Here is a 27114-nt window from a genome sequence, read left to right on the forward strand (position 1 = left end):
TAATGAGGCGTGAGTGCTTTGAAGTGGAAATGCAGCTGCAGGCAGAGAGAAGCTCTGAGAACAATAAAAACCTTCTGACATGAAAGCAGTGGCAATGTGCTGCAAAAAGTCTCAAACTTCAAAAGATGGACTATGTACTGTCCACAGTCCAAATTCTGTCCCAATGTGCACAGACTGAGCCGGAGCAACACTTGCTGCTGAGGCTGAAGCAGCCTGAAGATGATGGAGGAATGGAGGTTATAACAGCTACATAAACCCAGCAAGGTGAATCCCAGACGCCAAAGGTCATCCTGCAGGGCTTTAACATTGAAATAATGAAAGCTTTGTGCACATAGTTCAAATATTACACAGCTACCGTCCATGTTAAATGAAGAGCAGCACAGTCAACAAGCAACACGATACGGGAACATTTAAAAATAGGTAAAAAGCAAAAATAAGACACTTCTTTGCTGTCAAACTCCTGTGAATGTCTGTGCTTCCAGTACAAAAGTCTGGGATAAGGTTAAATACTGACAATCTAAATCCTGATATTTGCCCTTTCTGACTCAGGTTCATGTGTTTGTTCAAAATGCATAAAACAGACCAAATATCGTTCATTCAATTCATGATGAATAGTCCAACCTTGACGTAGGCAAATCCATATGTGGTGTATGATGCAACATACCTACCATTCATTCGATTTCTTGTAATGCAACAATAAGTAAGTTGCATGAATTAGTGCAACCTGATCATTTGAATGATGTATTGTGCTCTAATTGACTTCAGTCACACAATAACATTCAATAGTGCACAAACCTCTGAACTGGAATTGTGCTGGTTCCTCCATCCTCTCATGTTCACCTGTTTGTTTAGATTCTAGAGGAAGTATTTAACAGATCGTTTTTATTGCTGGGCTGGCTGTCAAATATTAGATGACTTATAGGCTATAATGTGAAAAAGAACTGATGAGTAGTCTGGAAGAAAATGATCAAATGTTGCATGTTTGATTTTACCCTTCGACAGTCAATTTTTTAAACACTTCAGTGTAATTTAGCGTAAACGTCTCTAAATGTTTGACTAGTTCAACCTTGGAAAAGGTCAAACCTGCAGTAGGACTCTATCTCTGAAACCTCTGGTTCTTTAGTTCATTCATTTAGCTAGTTCATAGCACACAGCATGTAAGCATGACACAGTACCTGCTCACTCCTCTGAACCACTGTCCTGATGCTTTAATAAATCCGTCATCTCAGCACACGTTGCAGTGTCAGCCAGCAAAACATTTTTCTTTTTTTTTGGTGCACCTTCTCAACACCACTGGCTGCAGGTTTTCTCTTTCTATCTACGTTTCAGCAGCAAGCGCTAAATACTGCCTGAGTCAGTTGTGATGGCAACTGCTAACTGCTATTATGGGTTGCAGCAGCCATGTCACTGAATATCTAAAATGCCGAGTTTGGACCGGCCCTCACGAGGCCAGCCCACTGGGAAAACTCACAAACTTCCTGACGTACAAACCTGGCCGACAGTCCCCGGGGTTCTGATGAGTGCTAGGAAGGAAGACTTTACAGATGCTTTTGACATGTGACATAGTATGTTCACCAGAGAGCACAAGGTCATTTTTACACTGTAACATGTCCTGCTCAATTCGTTTATGTTAAAAAAATGTTATATCAGCCAATATATTTTATCTGACAAATATCAATACTGGCTTAAAATGCAGGTTTAAATGTAAGAATTCTATAAAGCAGCAGGCCAGGCAGCAAACAACGATGATTTTCCAGCTCAGTAAAGTATCGTCAGAACACAAGAAGAGTGAGAGTCTGTCTCAGCAGCCCTTCAGCTGCAACCGTGTACTTAGAAGGTTTGGTATTCAGTGAATGACAACAATGGAAATATTGTGACATTACACACAACACAGACCTGAAACTACATGCAGAACATCCACACAGGCATGCCCCCCCTCCCCCACACACAAACACACACACACACATACACAGAATCGTGTGCACAAGGTCATGGGAACCAGTTCCATCCAGTCAGCAGCGAGCTTTAGCTCTGTTAACATAACACACAAAACACACAGCACACATGTACGGCGTCACTCACACACTGCTAAACACGGCTGGTGTCGCACGGCTGTGGAATAAGTTCATAGAGCTGCTCAATATCCTTCAGATACCACCTGCAGCCTTGTTCAGACCCCTTTCTTGTCATTTTACAACACAAAGTGGCATAAACACAGCAGGTGAACACTGATAAGATAGGAGCCAAAGACTGATATCATTCTCTAGGATGTTTAAAAACCATATTTGAAACATCCTAGAACATCCTGGAAGCATATTTTACTCATTTACAACAAATCCCATGTTCTCTACATTGCCTTTGTTTAAATCATAGCACAGAAGTTCAGATTTCTGAATGTGTAGACTATAAAGATCAACTTCCAGACATGAAGTGAGGTAATCCTCAGCAAGACAATCATGTCCGTGTTCATTTGGGCGACTGACTGTTGAATTAAGTCTTGATAAATTGTGAATCTATCCCTTAGGTTAAACTTTCTGGTGTGCAGTCCAAACTTGCTTTGGAAAATATAAATGTAATTTAAAAAAAAGGCTTGGAATCTGATTATGGTTATTATGAATAAAATATTACAAATACAAATATCAGTTTCTGCTTATCTGTAAAAGATTAGAGTCTGTGATGGCCTGCTTAGGTATTTCATATATTATATATTATTAAACTGCTTCATGCTTTTCTGTGCTAAGCTGAATCTGTGTGCTACTGTGTCAGCCAATGTAAATCATAAAATCTTCAATGGCATAAAAATTAAAATCATGAGCTCCCTCTCTCTACTGGACTCTCCTGTTCTGCAGTATTCAAACGACCTTAACCTGCTGTATGACCATTAAGACACTGAAACCATGTCTTTCTTACACATGAACTGATATCAAAAGAAGAATGTGCAGTCTACTTTTGGCATTTCATCATTTCCCCGTGTATGTCCTTTTTTATTTTTGAACACTGTGAGGTAGACAGGAAACAAGGGGAGAGAGAGCGGTTTGACCCTGGACCCCGCCAGGGTCGAGTGAGGGTTATGTGGCTCCGACGGGTCAAAGGTTTGGTGCTGATTGAGAAACAGCCTGACCGCTGTGCTGATGATAGTTTCCTGGTACATCTTCTGATTAAGGAAGTGTTGACAATACCTGTGCTATAAATAGCAAAGCTCTGTGTGTTGGATGCTGTTGTCATGAACACAGTTTGGTGAAATTACGCTTCTTCACCGTTGCTGACAGCAGGCAGAGGTGTTAATATACAAACATATCATGCCTTTCATATGCAGCCATATATGAAAAGCCATGAAGTCAGGCTTTAATTTAACAGAGAGTGAGATTTATGAAACAGAAACATGAGTACAAGCAGCTTTAGGAATCTGATGAAGAGTGTATGGATGGATATTTCTAAGTTTGTGTGTACAAAGAATTTTAGTCATGAATCTACACAGAGTATAAAGTATAATGGATACACAGTTGACAAAAGGCTGTAAGAAGCTTCTTCTTTTCCTTTGTGCAATGCATTATGGGAGAATAGTGTCCATCAACAGCACACTCAAAAATCAAGTGGGGTCCAAAAGTTTGAGATCACATCTCTAATAGAAAATATTTGTTATGTAAACCTGGAAATAATCAGAAAGTTTGAGGATTCAGAAACATTTAAAAACACAAGAAGTTATGACATGGAAGTACAGTCTAGACCTGTTCTATGTGAAAAGTGCCCTGAGATGACTTTTGTTGTGATTTGGCGCTATATAAATATAATTGAAGTGAATTGAATCATAGATACAGAATTTGCTAAATAAAGAACACAAGACTCCAATCAGCAAAAGTACCTTTAAAAGAAGGCTGTGTTGTAGTTTCTAAACCACTCATTAGAAGGGAAACAAAGCCAAACACTTCACAGTAGATGACTGGAAAAAATGTTCTGATGAATCCAAGTTGGAGATGTATGACAGTAACAGAAGGGTGTTTATAAGGAGACGAACAGGAGAGAGAACGATACCACAGAGTATCAAACCCACAGTGAAACATGGTGATAGGAATATTCAAGTTTGGGGGTGTTTTGTCTACTCTGGAGTTGGACACCTGCACCGAATTGACTCCACCCTGACCGAGGTGAAGCAGCACTCCTCTGGTTTGCATGTTTGTGGAGAAGGATTCATACTGCAGCAGGATAATGATCCCAAACACACCGCAAAGCTCAAAACTATTTGAAGACCAAAGAAGACCGAGGAGTCCTGACTGTCCTGGACTTTCATCCACAGTCACATGAAGACTGAGAAAGCCAAGCATTCTGTGACATCACAAGAAGCTCTTTGGAACATTGTCAACTCATGCTGGGAGTCCATGTCAGCTCAAATGCATGCTGTTATTAAAAGCAAAAGGGGGAAATACCACATACTAAAATATACATCAGCAATTCAACTTTTCACTCTAATTGTTAAACTGATATTTTCATTTATAATGAAAAATGAGTATTATATTCAAAACAAATACAAAATAGAAGTGTTTTGTATTTGCGCGTGCTACAGCCTGAAACCAAGTTAGATTTAGTGTGTAGCATGAAACTGGGACACAGCTACTGTTAGCACTACTGCTGAGCCTTGAAGCGATGAGGTTGGGGCGACATTCGGTCAGCTGACCAATGGAATGTATCTCAGTCCTGTGTTCAGCCAATGGGAGCGCAGGCTGGACCTGTGCTGTAAGGTAACCTCGCTGTTTGAGGGCCCTCCAGCAGAGGGAAGGGAGGGCACCAGACTATGGTTTTATTCAATGTATAGTAACTCAGATTTGAAAAGTAAGATTTCAACACATTTGACCTATAAAACAAAAAAAAACTTTGTTACATGCCAAATAAATAAACATATTGTATTATGTCCATTCTATGCTTTTGAATTAAGCGTAGCTCATTCTGTGTGTAAGCATGTACTTTCCCAAGGTAAGTGTGAGGTCAGATCACATGATGCTGCTCTGTTAACATTATCTGTGATTGCTACAATGATCTTGACCTTTTCACAGCTTTAGTCGCTCTTGGTGATAACACTGTCCTCAGCTGTCTGATCTTTATCACCTGCCGCCACTGCAGTGGATTAGATCTGCTGTGACTGAGAAGGAGGAAGAGGAGGAGGAGGATAGACCAGTATCATGAGGAAGACATCTCCTCTCCTCAGCCATCACAAGTGTTCTTCCACTGTATTAGCTCACAGTACTCCAGCAGTCAGGGCTGAGAGCTCTCACCACACAGCTCTGCTGTTGTGTTTGCACAATGAGCTTCTGTGGAGCACTGCTGTTCACAGCGCGCACACACACACACACACACACACACACACACACACACACACACACACACACACACACACACCTTCATTTGCATCACCATCTTTCCATTCTATTGTTTGTCTGTCTAGTGTGCCCGTTGTTTCATAATGTCATTCACTCAGTCTTCATTATGTCATCTGACCTGCCTCCTATATAAGAATCAGTGAATTCAAAGTTCTTTCTATCATTAAAAAAATATCAGCACAGAAATGTCCAAGATATGTTTAAATGTTTGAAGTCACAGTTAAATGTCCTGCTCACTAGTTTATATTCATCTTGTAAAGACAGACCGGGTTGACTCATCTTCATTATGTGTCCTGCAGAGTATGACAAATCCAATATGGCTGTCATGTGAGTGAAGCAAATGAAAATGAGTGTCCAGTGATTGTCTTCATTTTGTTCCGTTCTCAGGCTCTTGTAACAGCTCAAGGTGCTTTGTAATGACAGAGTCACAGTGTGGAGGCTTATAAATGACTGCAGCAGTCAGACACACAGTGACAGGTCTGAGTGGAGAGCTGGAGGCTGCTGCTACCTGACTCACTGAGGAAGCCGCAGCTTCTCCACCATGATAAATGATGCTGCTATTTATACATTCTCTACTCGCTGCACCTGCAGTGTATGTGTGTGTGTGTGTGTGTGTGTGTATTAGTCAACAGTAGAAGCCTGAGGCACAGACTCATTAGTAGAGCAACCAAATCTATTCCACTCACATATTCATTCATTCCCAGCGACCACAGTGCTCATTAGGAGATGTGACACAGTCTGGCAGGTTTAGTGAGATGTGCTGTTCAACATACAGAAGGTCACCAGTAAACTTTAAATAAAGTAGAGTTTGGCTGACTTGTGATCAAAAATAGGCTGATTGTATGCAGGCTGGTCAGGTGAGTTTGGTCCGCCATCTGCAACACACTGTTTACCACGACTACTCAGAACTGTCATGTGAGTATACAAGCTCACACTAGCTTTGCAAGCAACAGCTGCAGATATATTGCAGATGCACTGAAACAAACGTCTCAGAACTGCGTCTGTTGCTGGATCTTATGATTTTATCAACAAAGTACATGCAGACAGATGAACACTGTTTTAGTAAACCACTCTCCAACATCTGTACATCTGAACATCTGTAAATCAGTCTGCATTGATCTATAAATGAATGTGATTCTTACAGTGTCTGTTGTCCGCAGCTGTTTAATTCTGTATGAAAAGCTTCTTCTTCGGTTCCTGAAATCCCTGCAGCATCTGAAGGCAGCAGGACAGATCCGGTATGTGGATACTTCTGCAGCCTCTGATCTGAGAAGTGCTGTGTCAGGGCGCAGTGCCATTATGCAGGTTGTTCACTGTGTTTACCTTCATTAAATGATGTGCAAATGACACCAGGCTGCTGCAGAATAACTGGTTGGTTAAAACTGGCTATTCAGCCTGTTTATGAGGGATAGGATGGATTATCATGACTCATTAATCCTGCGCTGCATAACCTCTTTTCCAATTTTCTTTTTAGCAGAAGTGTCATCTCATGTTTTATTCTTGAAATATGACACAGATGCTGTTGTGTCACAGCAATTACTAAATGATGTGAGAATTATGGCTAATTTAGCGTCACATTGATGCAATCGTATAAACGGGTTAACCTTTTTTGTTATTTATTTCTATTGTTGTTGTTAAAAAGCCACCCTGCTGTATCTGCGTCTGGCTGCAGATGTGTGCTGCTGTGTTCATGCTGTGATGCGATGCTGCGTCTTTCTATCTGTTGAGCTTCTGTCGTCATGTTTCACACACAGCTGTTTCAGCGCTATGTTACGCAGCTCTTTTGCACTGCTGCACATATATGAACCAAAATATTAGGTGCGCCTAAGGGTGTGCATCTCTCCCTCTCAGATAATATGAGTGGATAATTTGCTTTGGATCTGTGGTTTTATATTAAAGTAACTATTTCTGATGTTTGTATCAGATTTCAGGTCAACTTTACACTCCTGTTTAAGAATATTGGAGCAAGAAGTTTTCCCTGTTTCCAATGTGTCCAAACACACCTGTTGATATATACACTGAATTAAAAACTGTAGAATCATTATCATGTGTGTGATCACATGTCGGCTGGCAGGCCGGTGAGGAACCGTGTGACACGCAGGCATCCCTTTGGCTCAAAGATCGCAGTATGCGGCTGGATTGGCAGCAGCAGCAACACACCCTGAGGCGCACAGCGACTCACCAAGATTCCACACTGGCACAGCGAAATACAGCCGTCTGCTTTTTTACTCCTCTCCACCTTCACTCGTTCCTTCTTTGCTTTTTTTCTCCTCCCTGGTTTCCAAGAGCAGAAGTGAGTCGAGCCATTGTTCTGTCTGACCTGAAAGCAGCTTCCTCTGCCCTGATCTGCTTACAAACTTACATGATCGCACGCTGGCCTGCTGAGGGGAAATAAACTCTCTCTGCTTCCTTAAATATGTTGTTTAAAATGATATTGTATTACACTGTTATGTTGTGTTTATGGGAGGACTGTCCAAGAGAGCGAGGCACATTTCTTTCCCTGATGACAATAAATATCTCCACTGATGATCAAACACACACACACACGCGCACACACACACACAGAGTGTATTCAAAGGTCTCCAAAGTGCTCTTCCTGTTATTTCTTAGTAATTACTGAGCTCATTTCTCAGATTAACATTCCTGTCACAACAGGACCACACTTTGATTTCTGGGTTGCTTAAAAGTGTGTGAACCGTAGATCTGAACATGTTTGTGTGTCCTAAATGAAACGACATGAAGATTCATCATTCATCAAGACTTACTTCACCTAAACATGACTTCAATTTTCACTTTTCTTCAACTGATATCAAAATACTTTCAGTCAGTGAAACCATTAGGCTCAGAGACAGCTTCATATGTACAAATACAAAAATCCAGTCATATGTTGTCTATTATGATGTGTCATATTGGCCACATATGTCTGCTGTGGTGAGCCAATAGTGACTAAATAAGGGAAAAAGTCAGAAGTTTAAAGCTGAGGCACAGCACGGCTTTCTGAATGACTAATCCCCATCACTAATGTCTGATCATCATATTCCAAAACAGCTGAATAGAATTAGTAATATTAGTGATCATTAGGTGGAAAATTCTAGAAATAAACATGTGCAGAGGACTGAAAGGTTCTCTGTATAGACATGCAGTAACAGTCTGATCTTGCTGCATCTTGACCAAACATGAGTGGCATTGCACATCTGACAGTGACGGCTGAGTTGTGGTAGGGTATTGAGACCACTGGTGACCCCACCACCACCACCACCACCACCATCATGATGATCATCAGCAATGACAATGGTGATTTCACTGCAGATTTGTAAAATGGATGAGCTGTGGAAACAAGATGACTCACCGTCCCTTATTTACATATGGCACGCATGTGGTAATTTATGCAGGTGTGGTGATTCCTATTATAAAGGAGGGTTGTACATGCAGTAGAGAACAGAATATAGCAACAGATCTGCTGCGTCTATTAGAAAAGGAATATTCAGACATACTTAAAATATCTCAGATAAGTAGTGGAGACTAGTTTCTGAATCTGTGCGGCCAGAAAAAACACACAGTAGAGCATGACAACAGCCTTCTGTCATTTCAAAAGTTTTACATAAGCAGAACACTTCATAAATTTTTTTTAAAAAAGGACGTTTTTGAATCAGAACTTCTGTTCACAACTGTCGACAGCTTCAGTGTCTGGATTCAACGACAATGACGATGATATTAAACGAGTTTGACGAATGAGGGCCCGAGGCTGCACTAGTGGCTAAGGCAGTGAGATAAAGTGTAAACTTGTGCAGCTTTGTTTTGATCCAAACAGAAGTTGTGGTCTTGTCTTGGGTTGGGTGTGGTGAGGTGGAAACACGGAGAAGAGAGGCTTCTGCTGCAGGAAGCCGTCTGTAAACCATCACTCCCTCTTCCTGTCATTCCACAGATAACATCATGTTCAGTCACAGGAAGCAACAATCTGTGGTGAAACACACACACACACACACGCTGACCTGTACTCTTAGATACATGGGTAAATGCAATGACACAAAAATAACCAGTACAGTGCATCCATACACACTCTGTATGATTCAAAAAACATTTGCTAATGGTGATATCGTTGCTCGTGAAAACTTTCAAGTGTTTTATTAAAAGGGATCTGACTTTCAGTGTAAAAACTTCCCTGTTCCCCAGAGAACATCACTGTATCTCAGATCTCTTCTCCCTGAGTCAGACTTCAATTAACAAGATAATTGTAAACCACCTCCAAAGGACTCACACAGTCCTCCTCAAACTACTGAATATATGAAGTATAAATCTAGTAAGACGAAGAGTCGACAGCTATCTAACAGCTCTGAGGCTCAAACATACAGCAAGTGTTTAGAAGCTACAGTTAAAATGCTTATGTCCACCATCGTAGTTTGGCATGTTAGCATGCTATCATTTGCTATCACAAAAACATAAAGTAAAAAAACAAAAACAAAACATAAAGAGAAGGTCTTAAACCAAAGTATTGGACAAATTTAAATTTTGACCTGATGATTAGAGCTGTAGTCTGCTGGTTGACTAGTTGGTCAATATGCTCTGCGTCAGAGTGTCACTGGGTGTTTTTTGAATTTCTCTAGCTCTCTCATTTACAACGAATAGCAGCCGTCACTCCCTGGCTTTTATATCTGTCAGGCAGCAGGATAAAGTGAGAACTTTTTCTGTATTTCTCATGCAGATTACCATCTAATTGACATTTGTATATTTATTACATGAATATAAAGTAATGAAACAGGCTTCTTCACTATTTACTGAATTTTATTGACTGTGTCAATATAAAACAGCTGTTTAAACGCTGGTTGTTTTGGCAGTATGTCATAAGCTTCAAGGAGAGAAAATGACTTTCTTTCCTCCCGTCATGATTTTAATGTGCATGCAGCTTCCCGACTCATTTTGGAAAAGAAAGATCAGTGAAAGAGAGAGAGAAACAGTGGTTGAGCAAGCTAGAGAGTGGATGAGGAGAGCGAGCAGTGGTAGCGAGAAATAGCTTACAAATAAACACCCACACCCCGCACCTCCACACAACCCTGCAACACCTGACAACGGTGCCATAGCTGCTAAATACACATCATACGTGTCTCATGGGAGTAAGGTCAAATAAAACATTGAATTACCGTAGTTTTAAAATGTTTTTTCCATATGTTTTTCATGAATGAAAATTAAAAACATGTTCTCCCTTAAAATAACCTCGTTTATTATCATTGAATAAGAGCGTATTCATGTTTCTAGTAAAACAATACCATCGTTGTCTTGATAAACCTTACAGTGAAGAAATCTATAAATAAATAAAAAAAGATTCTTAATTGCAAAAGTTCTGATCAGTCAGGAACGGCTATTTACAGACTGTGTGAAGCCTGATTCTCCTTTACAATAATCCCCTACATGTTTACAACTCTTTCAAATATGCAATAATTAACATCAGTGTGTATGATGGAATAGTGGCATTAGAATGTGCCAGACGGCAACAAATTTGGGCTTTTGCAGCTAAAACTTTTCTGCGGAGGGGGTACTGCCCCCGGAGACTGTCCTAGCTGACAACTTTGTCCCACTAGCCAGTGACTCCATATCCTTGTGGAAAGCCCTGGCCAGAGGCTTGAGTGCAGAAGCAGATGGTGAACACAGAGCATTTGCCTTAAAAACAATAACTGAGAGTCTGTAGTCTCACACTGACAGCTACAACCAGCCTATTCAACATGGCTACAGCTGTCTCCAACCTACCAAACAAGCTGATGTAGTCAGATAGATGTATGGGTAACACATAATAGTAGGTTACATTCACATTTGTTATTATAATACCAAGAAGGCTGCGTACTGTACTTGATGTTATGTGTGTTGTGTGCTGTTAATTGACCAGAAGTATTTCCATTTCCAGTCCAGTCTAAATTAAACTCACAAACAACCAGCCACAAACCAAAACCAGGAGAGGATTTTGAATTATTGCCCAGAAAAATTGGCTGTATGAAAGCAGTTTCACAGCGTCTGGAGGAAACAGTTAGTGCTGGACTACACTTAATCCAAAGATCTATTCTCACAGGCCTCGAAATAATATTGTAATGCTTTCAGTGGAGCAGTGCACACTGCTCTGTCATGTTCTTGTCCATGTGGACAGTCATGTTCACACTCTTACTCCACAGGGCCCCCACTAGATTCTAAACTTTCCATGACTTAGTGACATGTTCCTGTGACATGTGAGCAGTGATTGTCCACTACAGTTTAACTGAAACCATCTAACTACTTTCTCAATACATTACTAATTACATTACTCACATTCTCTCTATTACAATAATGCTCCTGTCTACAAGGTGACCTTTGTTTCTCTCTATACTGCTTATTTTATGGGTTGAGTCTCTCCGTGCATCTACTGTACCACATCACACATCTAAAAGAGTCATACTAGTGTTACACACCTAACTTTATAAAACTGCTGTACAGTTTTGTTTATACTGTATGTATTATAGACTATACTTATTACTCATTGTTACATTCATTTCAGTGCTTTACTTTTCCTTTTGAGAGTATTTTCATATCATAATTTCTATCTGGTTTCTTTCTTTTTTAAAACATTTTCTCATAAGCTAAGAATTGAATTGTTCACTGCAACTCATTGTCTGTTCAACAAAGCTTTGAATATTGAATAAATCTTGAGTGGATTCAAAAGGTTGATTCAATGGTCTTGGAAGTATTTCTATTTTTTTTCAAGACCATAGCTCAACTGTTAAATACTTAACAGTATCTGAAACTATACTGAAAGTGATTCACACTCAGAGTAAACCCTTGGATAACCAGAACATATTGTATATTATTACAGACATTCCGTGACTAGTCTGAATTCTGATCTCAGAGAGCCTGCCTGCTATGTGAGGCTGATAGCAGCTATAAACCAGTACAGAGAGAATCCTGACTGGATCTGTCAGGGGCAGGGTGGAGTGAGTGTTTGTGTGTGTGTGTGTGTAGAGGAGGGGGCACCACCTTCATCCACAGTACGAATTGCCTAAGAGAGGATATTTTAAGTACGTGAACTGATTTGAGTGAGTGAGGGTGGGGGTTGGAATGCTAAAGAAAGGAAGCGTTGTTGTTATCCGCAGCAATAATAGGCCCAAGCCAAGCTGCCGCCAGAGGAATGTAAATCTAACACTTCAGTCCCTAACACAGGAGTACACAGCATCAGGGCTATGAGGATTTGGGTGTGTGTGTGTGTTTGTATGTGTATGGGGGTGGAAAGGGTCACTGAGGACTAGACACACATACATACGTTTGTGTGATTATTTACTAAAAGTCCTGTATGTATGTCTACGTGTGACTCTTGACCCAGGCTTCAGCTGCCAGAAGCAAGTCAACACTATTATCACAGAGACAGGAGAAAACTAGCTGTTAATCTAAACGTGGACCACGTTATATGATTCATTATTGTTGTTTTATCTGTTTTTGTTATTTGTGTAGCTTTATTTGAATTTTTAACATCTCTCTTTTTTTTTTAATTGCTTCAGGCGCCCCTGTTTTTATATGCCAGAATTTTGGTTTAGTGTTAGTGCATGGCCACAATAGTGTAGCAGTAACGCACAGATCTACAAAACTGATGTCAGCAGTTCAACACAAGGATCCTCTCCAGTGTCAAGTCCACACACAAGCCTCCTGAAAAATCCATGTTGTCCACAAAATTAACTTTGGTTCTCTCCATCAAAATCAAAAGCTGAGAAGGCCTTAAAGGAAAACAAACAAAAAATTCTTCAAGTCTGGTACATTTCCTGATACATTGTTACACTTTAATTAAATAAAACAAAAACAAGTTAGCCGACTTCATTTGAAGGTATTATGTCCTTATGCAGCATGATGGAAAAGACCAGACAATGATGATTCTGAAGCTGACATACTTGAAAACATGCTCCATGTTTGGCAGATCTGTGCATTACTGCTACGCTACTGTAGGCAAGCGCTAGCACGGAACAAAATTTCTGTCACATAAAAAACAGAAGCGCCTGAAGCGATTAAAAAAAAGAAAGAAAAAAAGTTAAAAATTCAAATAAAGCTACATAAACAGACAAAACAACAATAATGAATCATATTTACATGGTCCACATTTAGATAAACAGCTAGTTTTCTCCTGTCTCTGTGACAACAGTGTTGACTTGCTTCTGACAGCTGAAGCCTCGGTTAAGAGTCACACACACATACGTACGCGCGTGCACACGCAGTCCCAGGATGTGTAAACAGACATACGTACACTGTGTGTTAGGAGTCACACATACGCACACACACGCGTCTGCATGGCTGAGTTACACTAATCACAGACGCACATACGTACGCACATGTAGGACTTTTAATAAATAATCATACGAACATATGTATGTGCGTCTAGTCTTCCATGACCCTGTCCACCCCCCATAATGTGCGTGTGTGTATATGTGTCTGTGTGTGTGTGTATTAATATTCATGACTGGCAGTGAAGCAAAAGAGCTGACGTAGGCTATGCTAAGTGGCATGTCATTAAGTTGCCTGCTCATGAGCTGAGGACAGCCATGACAACACTGTCCCACAAAGACTTACACAAAGTCAGCTGCAACTCTCAGATATTAACTGTATGTTGCTGTGGACACCACAACATTGTCACAATCAAAGCTATAAGCCATTACAATAGACACTGGACACAGAATATTGATCATGTTTAAAGATTTAAGACATAAAAAAACTTGAATAATCATTTTTATCCAATGTGGTTTTTCAATTCTAAAAAGTTAAATTAAAATCCAAAATCTAAATACTTTTAAATACTTTTCATTTAAAAGTTGAACTACTGGGCACAGGATGTCTCTTACGTCACTGTAAAGTCCATTCTCAGTGATTATGCACTGGAGACTTCAAGTTTCCACATCACACTTGAGTAGGTTGCATATTGGACCACAATTGGCTCCAAACTAGTTGTGTTGAAGAAGAAAAACATTTTTTTGACTGAAGAGGAGTATTGTAGCACAGAGAAATTCATTTGCATGTCCTTGTGAAATGAGATATGTTACAACATGTGTTGCACTTTTGGTAACTACACAGACAATAAGCAGGCTACAGCTCAAGGAGCTGTGTTAGTGTTGGTGTGATGCTTGAAGTACCATAAAGGCTAAGTCATACTTTCCATGTCCGTGAGGGTCCGCGCAGACATACTCTATGTATGTAATGTATTCCTATTGTCAACAAGCTGTTGCTTTTCTTTTTTCGACTTTTTCTTGTTGTTTGGCAACATACAGGAACTCCTCACTGCACTCAGACTGAAAACAGTCCTGTGTTAAACAATGCAAGGGGCTGTGTTGGTGTGGGCGTGTTGTTTAAAGGGCCAGTGAGACAATGAAATACGATCTAGCAAGTCTGGTTGGAGTAACAGATTATTGTGTTTAAAGGCTGATCAGAAAAACACTGCACAGCGGTTTGTAATACTCATAGACTGGATTTTACAACTCTGGAAAGTAATGAAGCCGTAACCCTGCTTACTAGTACGTACATGTGGAACGTATCTGTGTCTGCGGACCCCTGAAAGTATGTATGGAACCGCATGCGTGTCCGCAGTCCGCATGCAAGTCCACAGCTATTCACAGATGCGGAGAGCATGAATTGGCCTAAAGGGTTAGGGTTTTAAGGCTAATGAGATGCTAAAGCACTACAGCAGTTTATAACTACAAAATGCAACATTTCAGAAGAAATTTTAGGTGTGCTGGTGACCTGCCACTGCTGCCCCCAAAGCATTCACCATCACAGGAAAGTTGCAGGCCGAAAGGCAAAGAAAAAAGTTGAAGTGTGCAATAATATGCAGTTAATATGCAGAGCGGATGGACAGGGGTACCTGTGTACCAAGTCAATCAATCAGTCAAACTTTATTTGTATAACACCTTTCATACAGGTTAGAGCAGCTCAAAGTGCAGAAGTATCAGCCCTGTACTGTTAATAGAAGTGCAGTTTTTAAAAAATTTATGTTAACTGAATTCCCACCCAGTGGCAAAATTGCATAAGATTTTATACACTAAATCAGCTTCTGTTTGCAGATGTGACCCTGTTTGGTTAAAATGGGTTTTTGCATTCAAGAGTTTATAGCCTTTTCTTCCCACTTGAGGCCCACTTCGGCAGTCAATCATAGGAAAGCGGTAAGGAATATCGAAAAACACATGTGACCATTGTTCCCGGAGTGACCCAAATAGGGTATGTACCAAGTTTGGTGAAGATTGGATGAAATATGGAGGATAGGGAGTGAAAAAAGTGTTTTAGAAAGGATTCAAAATGGCCGAAAATCTAGTAAGGCGCAAGTGGGCAGTCCCATTGAAAGAAGATTTGTAATGATCCAAGAATTTTTTATTCTAGGCCTCAGGGTTCATGAGTTATTTGTCAAAAACCAAGCAGCAACCTCTGGGGCTGAAAAATGAAGCCATGAAGTGCCAAAAACTGCAGTTCCTTGAATGGCCACTTGAGTCAATCCCCATAGACCCCCATGTTAAAATGCCCAACTTTACGACAGAAATAAACGTTTAGAGCCTGGTACAAAAAACAGTTTTACTAATTTCCCTTTTCATGATAACTGTGGGGCGTGAATTTTTTTAACTCACCTGTTTAAATTTTATGAAGCTGTAAAGTTATGCATAATTAAGGACGTGGCTGCTTTGAGTGACAGTTTCAGCAACCAGGCTTCATTCGGCCCGCTTGAGCTCCACCTCTTTGCCCATTTTGGGTTAGCTGGGAGTTAGGCGGAGTCAGGCGCTGCCAAGATGGTGATGGCTGGAACCGCCCACTTTGAGCTTCCAAACCACTCTTCAGAAACCAAAAGTTTGTGTCAGATAATAAATATTATCCAATTCTAAACTTAAAAAAGATTAAAGATTATCCTATCCTAAACCTAATATTTTCAAGTGACACTTCACTTGCAGCTTTTTTTAATTTGCCATGGTGAGCTTTTTAATTTGACTCGCCATGAGCCCTGTAAAGTACAGTAACTCATCAGGGTTGAAAAACGTGAAAAAGATGCAAATACCCTAGGAGGGTCCAGGGGAATGCCCTTAAGAAAGAATTTTTTTTAATATCAGCTTTAAAATATTGGTTTTACAGTTGATTTTTCACATGGGCTTGACTATGTTGCAAATTGGGCCTACGAGTACAGAGAAAATACATGATATAATGTAGGGAAGTCAATAATTCATCAATTGTCAGTGAATTGCCATTAATAATTTAACTGATTAAAAATATATTAACCAAAGATGATGAAGACGTGTAACTGTCAGATTTCCTGCAGTACGTGGTTGCGCCACTAGGTGTAGCCTCTTACTTTTTAATGAGACTGAGTTACAAGTGTGTTTGGCATACCCGCCAACATTAGGCTGTGAAAAAGAGGGAGGTTTTCTGGGGTATCAGCATGGCCTTCCCTCAATGCCCCCGCCCCCCATATAACCCCACACCACAGATTAATAGAATAAATACAAGGATGTGAAAGTAAAATGACTTTTAATTAGCCTTAAATTTATAGCTCACTGTAAATTAATTTAAAAAAAACATATAAAATGTACAAAAAAGTGATCAAAAGTTTAAAATCAAAGTTTAAATATCATCCAGTGCAAACATTGTGAGAGAGTATGAATGAGTGAGTGAGTCAGTGTGTGTGTGTGTGTGTGTGTGTGTGTTAAAGGTTCCCCTCTATGCCTCCATGGCTTGTTTGTGTTTAGCATAGTTACCACGTTTGGTAACTTGATTTTTCCCAGCGTGCTCCCCGCTAAAGTCAGCTCGACATATCTTGACAAAACGCATGGTGTTTGTTGATGTGGCTAGTGGTTAGAAAGGGGAAGGTCTTGCACCAAGTGGACTGAGTAGAAACTCGCACATAGACTTTCGCAGACTACTGGAACTACCCGGAAGCTAGAAACTTTTTTTGGCGTATGCGCCAGCTGAGCAGCTGAGCTGAGTCCTATAGGACTGAATGGGCGCCATTTTTAGTCTGGTATCCAGCTCTTATAATACATCAGTGGTCAGACAGCGGAGAGCACTGCTGCAGCTGCTAATACCGACAATGTTCAGGACCAGCAGGACTCTTATTACACATGCTTCTAACAAAATCAACACAAAAGTGATGAACTGTATAAGTGACACTCCCCTGCTCTGAGTATAAATGCGTAACTTGGAACTATGAGCTAAAGTTGAGCAAAGCTCTGTGCTTAGATATTCCGTGCTGGTCTGTGTCACTCTTGTCAGTGTGACAATCTGAGAAAAGCAAAATCTGGTTGGATTTTTTTTACACCATCGCAGTCCACAAACCAGAGAGAATGAATGGGAATTATCTCTTGCTCTCTCAACACCTCAGCTACACTTCCCAATTTCAAAAACTCATTGGCTCTACATGAATCACACAAATGACCTACTTTGGATTCAAAACGGTGATTTTCGCCTAAAGTTTGCACCCTGTAAAGTATGCGTACAATCATCTTTGGATACTATTCGGAGACCAACAAAAAATAAACGAATGCTCACATTTGGAAAAATAAGTCAGTATTCTCTGAAGTGTGTTCTTTCATTTGGTAGAGGCATTTCTTCATCAAAAGGTCATACAATGTAGATATGTTGGGTTTTAGTGTGTTTCTCTATGTATCTCCCACAGGCTTCAATAGAACTGGCACCAAAGTCTGGCACCAAGCAGATCATTAGAACATTGGTATTAAGATGTAATGAGCCCTCCTTCTTTCATAGTTTCCTCGACTCAAACCCAAGGTTCCCACTCACCTAGTGAACAACTTATGATCATGAGCTAAACTAGTGCTGGTTGATTAACAGGGTCCTTCATGCAGTTACAGTCGCAATGTAGTTTGAGCCTGAAAAGGAACATGTCCCCTCATAATGGTGATTTTATCCAGAATTATAAGCTCTAGAGCAGACATTATTTCATCGTTAGAATCAGAAGGAGCTGGCAAAACAGGGGAATGTATATTTTGTCCAGATATGTCTGAAAACGCAGTGAGGGGTGTAGAAAGTGCCGAAGACAAACTGAATTTGTCAGAAAAGAATCAATTTCCAGGGAGATTGTTTTACCCCCCAAAAAATCCCTGCTGCAAGAGTAGTACTTTACAAAAGTACATGAACTTTGGGGGCAGGGTTTGCAGGGTTGACCATCACTGATTGGTCAAACACACACTGCGCGGCTGCTTCAACTTGTACGCCGCTTCATTCATAAAACAAGGACGTACTCTCTGATCGATTTAGGACCAGTTTAGGATGAGGGGAGGACAATACTCTTCGTCTGTTAACATTAAAAGTAAAGTAAGGTATTGTTGTCGCTTCCTGACTCATTTTTAAAAAAAACAGCGAGAGAATAAAAGAGGTAGATAGAGCAACTGAGAGAGAGAGAAAGTAGCAGCGGTAGCGAGAACGCAGTGAATGAGAGAAATAAAACGTTATTTTCTGATTGTTTCATGGCGGTTACGTCCCAAAGTACTTGATAACCATCAAAGATTCAACAGATGATTTACTGTGGAGACAGATGCGTTTACTTTCTGTTTCATTTTCATCCTCTGCATTCTCTCCTTTTCATTCATTCATTACATCCAACTCACACAGCAGTAAAGAAGAACAGGACAAATCCGTGTTGTTGTTTCCTCATGTGTTAATACTGCGTCTCAAATGCTGCTATCATTTTGAATTCCTCATGGGTCTAATTTGCATGATCTATCTGGTTCATCAGATGTGGTGGAAACACAAACAGGATGCACAACAGGGACTTTAAACCTCCAAGTTTAGTTCATCTGGGTCCAAAGTACCTGCAACTTTTGGTGGAAACAGGGTTATAGAGAAGGTCAAAGTGGCCAAATTGTCCACAATTTGTATTCATGCGGATACAAAAAAAACACATTACTATAGATCGTTACCAAAAGTCATAACACACTTGTTTGCCGGCATGCCACGAGATACTGGATCAGTGTCCATGACACTCAGAAACTGTGGAAACTTTTGGTGGAAGAATAAAAGCAAGAGGAAGAAAAGTGAAGAATAATAAGTACACACCTTCGGTGCCAGCACACCTAATAAAGAGAGACGCAATAATGTCACAACTCCGGAAAATAATCATGGCATCAATCATTTTATCTTCTGTCTGATGAGTGCAACACAGCGCCCTCTTGGAAGATGTGCCAGTATGTAGCAGCAAAAGTCGAGTTTTTATGCTTTTGTGCTAATGTCTGTCTGAACACTGTCTTGAAACATACATGGACCGTCCGCTACTGCCTCATGACTGACAACACTATGCAGCTGTCACTTCTCAAAGAATCACATCTGGAATGAATGACAACTAACATGTTAATTGTTCTTAATAAAGTCATGTTCATGTTACAGTGAGGTAGCTGCATTGTACAAAGTCCGCAACTTTTATCCATTATTTTTTAAACTTTGGTGTTGAATCCAAAATGCTTCCACACATTACTTCTCAGATGGTTTGGTGTCATGATTGTCTGTTCGGCATGGCGTTAACAAAGAGACATCAGCCTAATATACTGAGCCAACATGGCTTCAACACAACAGAGACTGATTGAATATTTAAAAAACTGACAGCCTTGCTTCAAACACTCCTGCATCTCTTTTGAGTGGAGCAGTTCATACTGCAGAGCAGAGTTAAATAAAATTGGACGGTGCACACAGCTAGTAAGAAAATCATCCCTCAAATGTCAGCAGTGACAAAATGGTTTTCAGTTGGTTAATGTTGTGAATTGATGTGGTAATGTTCACAAAAGACTACACAAAAGCACCACACAAAATTACTGATCATAAATTTGAAGCTGAAACTTTGAAGTTACACCTTTGGTCAATGTCAGGGTGTAGATCAGGCAATCTGAACAGTTCCACATTTTAGGCAATATGCCTGTTTGCAATCTTGCCTGGAACTGGAGAAGAATGTCTGTGTCCAGTTTAGATTGATAGGACTAGGGTGTATTTAGCCTAGCTTAACACAAACACTGGAAACAGGGGGAAACTGTTAGCTTAGCTCCAACTAAAGCTAAAACGTAAATAAACCTCACAACTTTAAGGCTGTCTTAATAAACTAAAGGGACCTTCACACCCTTACTGTTCATGATGTTGTCTCAGTTTATTGTCTATGTTCAGTCTTTTATGTACTTGTCTGACTTCATGTGTACATAGTGTACTCACTTTCTAAACTTTATTTACTTTAAGTCATGCACAGACCAGTTAGAGACCAGCATGGCACCAAATGTGGTCTTCCCTGATGTCAGCTTGGGTTTCATCAGAGCACCACGCCCTTGGCCTCTGAACCTATTCCCCAGCCAAAGGGCAGTGCCAGTAAACACTAAACACAGACACTCAAGGAGGGAGATATAAAGACACAGGCAGGAATTTTATCAGTCAGCTACTCCCAGCAGCTGCTCCAGCTCATGTAGCTTGGTTCCCATTGGTCAGGGAATTTCTGGAATATCTTGAAGTTTTCAGGAGTGTATTCAGACAGAGAAAATTCTCACTCAGTCCAGTCATTTGGGTAACAAAGTTTATCCTCTGGGCCATGTTGATACTGCTTGGCCTGGATATATGATGTAGGGTGGGGCTAAGCCTCCTGCTTCCACATAAAATCACATGTAGAGAAAAGAACGAGCAGAGCTTGGGCTAAAGGTGAAACAATCTAATCATCAGAAAACAACACAAGTTCCAGAGACAGACGTACCACTACATCACTGACTTCAATCAACTTACAGCTATTCTTTTAGACTTGCAGTCTGAAATTAGCAAACAGTTAATGACAAACTTGTCTTTCACTCTGATTACAGAGCATTATGTGAATCCTTACTCATCTTACAAAAACAGCTAACCAGGATGTTACAGAATGTAAACAATCACAATTTTCATTTTCTGAGAACACAGATTTTCATGACTAAAAAAAAAATATAGACATCTGTTCATAAATAATTGGCATTGTTCATTTTCCTTAACTGTTTTGTGGAAAAGGCTCTGCACACAACACTTGTCTTATCCTGTTTGTACATTATTATTTCTTCCGTGCACACTTGTAATGTTGACTATCCTGATCTCACTCGCAAAAACCAACTGTGCTTCAAAAACCCTGATGAGAACAGTGTGTTTAAACACCACATACAGTAGTACTGGATCACTAAAAGCAACTTCTGTTACTGCTATTTTTAAATAAAACATGTGTATGTGTGTCGGGGGAGGGTGGGGGTTTGTTGTGCTTACTGTCGCCACAAGGAAAGCTACACACCAACAAGCCAAGCCTAAAAAAATGACATTGTGGCATGAGAACAAGAAGAGCTGAATCTTCAGGCAGAGACAGCCTGAATCTCTTATAATCTTCCCAAATGTGAGCAGTCTAATTATAGAGAGTCTTTGTCTGTTGCACAACCGTTGACTGTATATAAAGATGGCATCATGACAGCTCCCCAAAAGTGATACCAAAACATCTCAATCGCCCCCTGGTGGCTGGCTGCAGTATAGGTCATAAGTCCTGCCCCCTCCATGTTAGTGGATGGGACATGAGCCAAACTAAAAAACTCAAAGTACACGTCAAATAAATTCTTCCCAAAGATGGTTTCTGTCATTTTAGGTAGTTCTTATCACAGTGATGTATGTTCAAGTGCTCATTTTTCTGATAAGTTTGTTTTTAATGAGTTATTTGACGATATAAAAGGGGGTGTGATGTCATGATTGACAGCTGTGACAGCCACTCTGACATGATATATTGTCAACTGATGGAAAATTCATCGGCGACAAATGTGATAACTGATTATTGGTCAAGTCATCTATCAAGCAAAATGCCAAACATTACATAAATGTAACACTTTGCTGCTTTGACTTTAACATCTTTGGGCTTTGGATTGTTGGATGGACAGAACAAGCTTTTTGATGATGGGAATGTTTTCTGACATTAATAAAAACAAGTAATCTATTAAATGGGTACTTCAGCAATTAAGTTTGCACTTACAGTACAAGTTGAAAGTTTAGACACACTTTCTCATTCAAGAGAATGGGAAGTTGTGTCCAAACTGGTACTGTACATCAGACTTGCAATAGACAGAATTTTAAAAGAATGGTTGAAAGCAAAGCCTCAGATGCTGACATATCCTGATGTTTTAGCCACTTGTATGGGTCAAGCTCCAAAAACACTAGATTCTATATTTCCCACATTGTAACTCAATAACTTCTTGCATTAAACCCTTCATTCTTAGTAAATATGTCTTTCAAACACCACACCTCCAGTTTTTTTATTTATTTATTTTTGGATAGAGGGCAGTGAAGGGGTAGACAGGAAACAAGGGGAGAGAGATGGGTATGACATCCACCAAAGGTCCCTGGCTGGAATCAAACCAGGGACATTGTGGTCATGTGACATGCACAGTAACCATTCGGCTACCAGGGCACTCTGACACCTCCAGTTTTTAAGTCAGTCTTTCTGTTTGTGTTCTCTAAACCCAAAGTGAGATATCCATGATGATGACATCACTATGACTGTTTTCACAGGCTGACCATGAAAGCAAACTGATCATCTTCAGTGGAACACCACTGTAATGAAAAAAATATCAACAGACTTATAAACAAAGAAAATCATCTTTAGATGCAGCCTTCGCCACACTGCTACTCTTGTTTCCATGGATATAGCACATGAGTGTTTGACTGTGCCAGTCGTTTATATTTGATATGTGCCAGTGAGTGAATGCTCTCCCTGTTCACTGTCAGCAGCTGTGTTGGTGTGAATACGTCACATAGCCTGAACTCAGCTCTCTGCTATTGTAAGAAGACAGAATGGAGCTGATGAACAGACCCCACTGAATCATGGGTGTACTGATAGAAATGACAGAAATGACGCTTAGCTTACTTCAATGCCATCGTGATGATGCCTTCCAATAACCAGTACACATTCCGATACACTTCTCACTCTGTTAGAAAGGAGAGGACTCAGCTGTAACGTGATTTCATGTTCCATAATACATGAAGGTGCTGTGCTACATTCAGTTGTCTGTGTGAATGAACAATGTGTACTGACTAGATTAGACATGGCTCAGGAATGAGAATGCATTCAGCTTATTAAGAAGTACAGTGGATTTGTGATCGGTACATTTCAGTATGCACTGCTGTTGAGTTCCTTTTTTAAATTGCATGTGAAGCACCTCATTGATCCAAAGAGGAACTCACATAACATTCGCTAATTCATTCAAAAAGAGGAAAATAATTTTCCTTTACTTGCTAAGATCAGCAGGGGAAAAAAATCTGTATTCCTGTAAGTTTTGTGGAAGCTCATCCATGACACTGATGTTGACACTTAACTGCTTCCTGTAGTTCAACTGAAACATCAACTGCTTTCATCTCTTACACTTCAAGAGACAGTGCAGCTATTTTTAGAGCTGAAATTTCAAGTGCTTCACCACTTACACTTTCACCAACACCTCAACTGCTTTCCCCTGTTACATGTCACCTGACATTGCAACTGCTTTCATTTTTTTTATTCTTCAACTAACAGAACTACTTTCAGCTCTTGGTCTTAAACTGAAAGTTTTGATTCTGTCGCTGAAAAGCAACTGGCACTTGACTGTTTACAAAGTTACTGACACTTCACTGCTTACAGTACAAAGTAACTGACACTTCATCGCTTACAAAGTAACTGACACTTCACTGCTTACAAAGCTACTGACACTTCACTGCTTACAGTACAAAGTAACTGACATTTCACTGTTTACAAAGCAACTGACACTTCACTGTTTACAAAGCAAATTACACTTCACAGCTTCAGTGCACTTACTTCAACCATCTCTGGGACACACACTCCAATTGATAATTCAACAGCTTTCAGTACATGTCTTACCTTTCAACTGAGAGTTCATCTGCTTTCAGTGGTTACCCTTCACACTTCAAATCCTTTAACTACAGCTGATGCTCCCTTTCAGTGCTTCACCTGAAACTGACACTTCAACTGCTTTGGTGCTTCACCTTCAACTGTAACTTTGCCACATTTCACAATAAAATAATTAATATTTTCAGACATATTTTGACCTGTTTACAACATACATTTTGGGCACAGGCAAGTCCAAGTATTTACATTTTCTACAGAAAGTGTTTCTATTAATAGTCTATCGAAGAATGGAGGAGACATACACCTGAGACATTATGTTTGTATGTATGATAGATAGATAGATAGATAGATAGATAGATAGATAGATAGATAGATAGATAGATAGATAGATAATTAGTAGCAGGCTGAATTCAAGATAAGAAGCTTGACTACTGTGGCTGAGAGGACTGAAGAAGAGTCTCCGGTCTGTCATTAGTGTGATCACCAAGAGACTGTAAACCACCACACACACACACACACACACACACACACACACACACACACACACACACACACACACACACACACACACACAGCCCCAAGGCTTTTCCCATTATGGATCGCCATTAAACTAAGCTAAGCCTAAACCTTCTACTGGACCCAATCAGCTTGACCAGAAGGAGCCTTTGGGGGGGTACGCACACATACACACATACACACACAGGAAGAGTCAACCTTGACCTACCAGTGGAGCTGTATTGTCATATCAACCCCCCTCCCAACATCACTCCTCCAACATGAGATGAAATAATGTTCTTACAAGTATTTAATAGGGCCTTTCATTAAAAAAACAACAACCCATTTTCATGATATAGGCTACAGTGCAGCTAGGCTACTGTTAAAGTTCATGAATAGATGTATGCTCTTGTACAAGGAAGTGTAAAAGGGAAAGCACTTATTTGTTAATCCTCTATAGAAATAAGACATTTTTCATCTAGAAATATTCTACACACATTTGTTAAGATTTACAGGTAGTCAAAAAGCAGGTAGGGGTCTTTTCCTCAAGAGCAATATGACAGTAATGTTATAGCTGTCCTCATTCACTTTCCTCACACACATTCACACGTTTCCTACTGGTATACGGATTACATCCAGTGACCTTCCAGCCACAGCCCAGCTGCTGTAATCTCGATCAAATCAAGATGTCAATCTGGACAAGATTACAATCACTGCAGGGTGTCAGATAACTCTCAGCACCGGATTTTTTATACTTTCAGGCAAAACTTTGACAAGTTTCTACCAAGTTGTAGGCTGATAAACATCTGGAAACACCAGAGTCATACTCTTCGATGTGGCAGGCTCTCCTATTGGCTCTCCTAAAGCACAACAGGTGTACTGCCAAGCTAACTATTGGCTGGCAAACATGCACCTCACAGCCTGAACAACACTTCTCTGTCACTTCGCCCGAAATTACACATACGCACACATTCCACACGTAACTTCGACGATAAGACAATCTGGCGAAGCGCGTTCACGTTATGAACGAAGTTAGGATACTAAATGTTTCCAAATGTAACGTCACACATGTCAAATTGTGCCACTTACTCCGACATTTTCGCTCTTGCTCGGGTAAGAGGCCAGTCTTCCTCCGCCTTTCACTGGCATCCTGCTTCTCCTCGAGTCGGTGTAACAAGCGCTTTGTCGTCGCGGTTAAACCCAGAGCCGTGTGGATTCAGACAGTTGTTAGCGTGGTGGCTAGTTTTTGAAATGAAACATATCTTCGTGACAGCCAGGCCAGCTCCGCCCTCGTTGCTGCCAGGCTTGTGTTCCTCGGGCGGACAGACAGCCTACTGGAGCCAGCAGGAAGAAAGAGGGAGGTAACAACTGTCAGCTCCCACTGCTGCTACGACAGCACAACAATCATGGAAACTCACATTTCCTGTTTCCCTACTTGGCATCATTGTTTTATATTTGCTGAAAGTAACAACATTTAGCGATTGGTCTTTTAAAAATCTGGTCAGGACCGCCCAGTGTGTCCCAGCTGTGGAATATCTGGACTAAACTGTTGTCTCACATGACAGCAGATCGAGGTCTTTGAGAAGCATAGGCCTACTGTAATTAATCTACACCAAATGACTATTATAAACGTTTACGGCTGTCTTTCTTGGTATTAAATTCCCCCGACGAAAAATCTCCGGCGCTACAATCTTTTACTTCAAGCTGAATCTCACTTTGATGAAACACAAATTTTGTATTTTTGTATTGATGATGGATGTAGGCTATTAATTAATTTTCTGGTGACGCAGACAATAGAATACAATGCACAACATTTTAAAGGACAATTTTTCAAGTGTGTCTTAAAACAACAGTCAGGTGTCCGTATGAACAGTGAAGGTTTTCCTCGCTGTAATCATTCCTCTTGTTCATACTGGATATTAAAAAATCCTTTAAATGTGCTTTCAATATAAGTGATGGAGGCCAAAATCCTCAGTGTGTCCACACAGTCATTTTGTTCAAAAATGCATTTAACAGTTGATGTGAAGCTTATATGAATCTTCAGCAGTCTGAGTTAGTCACATCAAGTGGATATCTGACACATTTACAGTCTTTTTAGCATCAAATTCCCTCTTTGTGTTTCCTCAGACAGTGGTTCCCTGTTGAGCTGCAGTGGAAGTATAGTAACAAAAAGAGGAACTAAAAAGACTGTAATGTTGAAAGATGTCTACTTGATTTGACTCATTTGGACGACTGATAAACTATTAAATAATTTTTTTTTACATTGTAAGTGCATTATGAAGGGATCTTCTAATGGTCAGTGTGAACAGGAGGAACGATTACAGCAAGAAAAACCTGTTTCAGTGTTCATTTAGGCTCCTGACTGTTGTTTTAAGAGAGACTTGAAAAATTGTGAACCCGTCCTTTAAGGATGGA

At 40.2% G+C, this 27114-nt stretch overlaps 1 protein-coding gene across 4 annotated transcripts in view; it reads right to left on the bottom strand.

The window, feature by feature from the left end:
* Positions 1-26082, bottom strand: part of LOC137190649 (tight junction protein ZO-2-like) — a 100663-nt gene extending 74581 nt beyond the window's left edge. Inside the window, exon 1 of one of the 4 annotated variants that reach the window (XM_067600174.1) lies at positions 25789-26082. In XM_067600174.1, the coding sequence (XP_067456275.1) occupies positions 25789-25848 (60 nt within the window). In that variant the 5' untranslated portion in view covers positions 25849-26082. The remainder of the gene's footprint in view (positions 1-25788) is intronic. The other 3 variants (XM_067600179.1, XM_067600186.1, XM_067600193.1) reach the window with 3 other exon arrangements.
* Positions 26083-27114: the final 1032 nt, after the last annotated feature.

Source organism: Thunnus thynnus, chromosome 2 (assembly GCF_963924715.1).
Source record: "Thunnus thynnus chromosome 2, fThuThy2.1, whole genome shotgun sequence".
Lineage (NCBI taxonomy): Eukaryota > Metazoa > Chordata > Actinopteri > Scombriformes > Scombridae > Thunnus > Thunnus thynnus.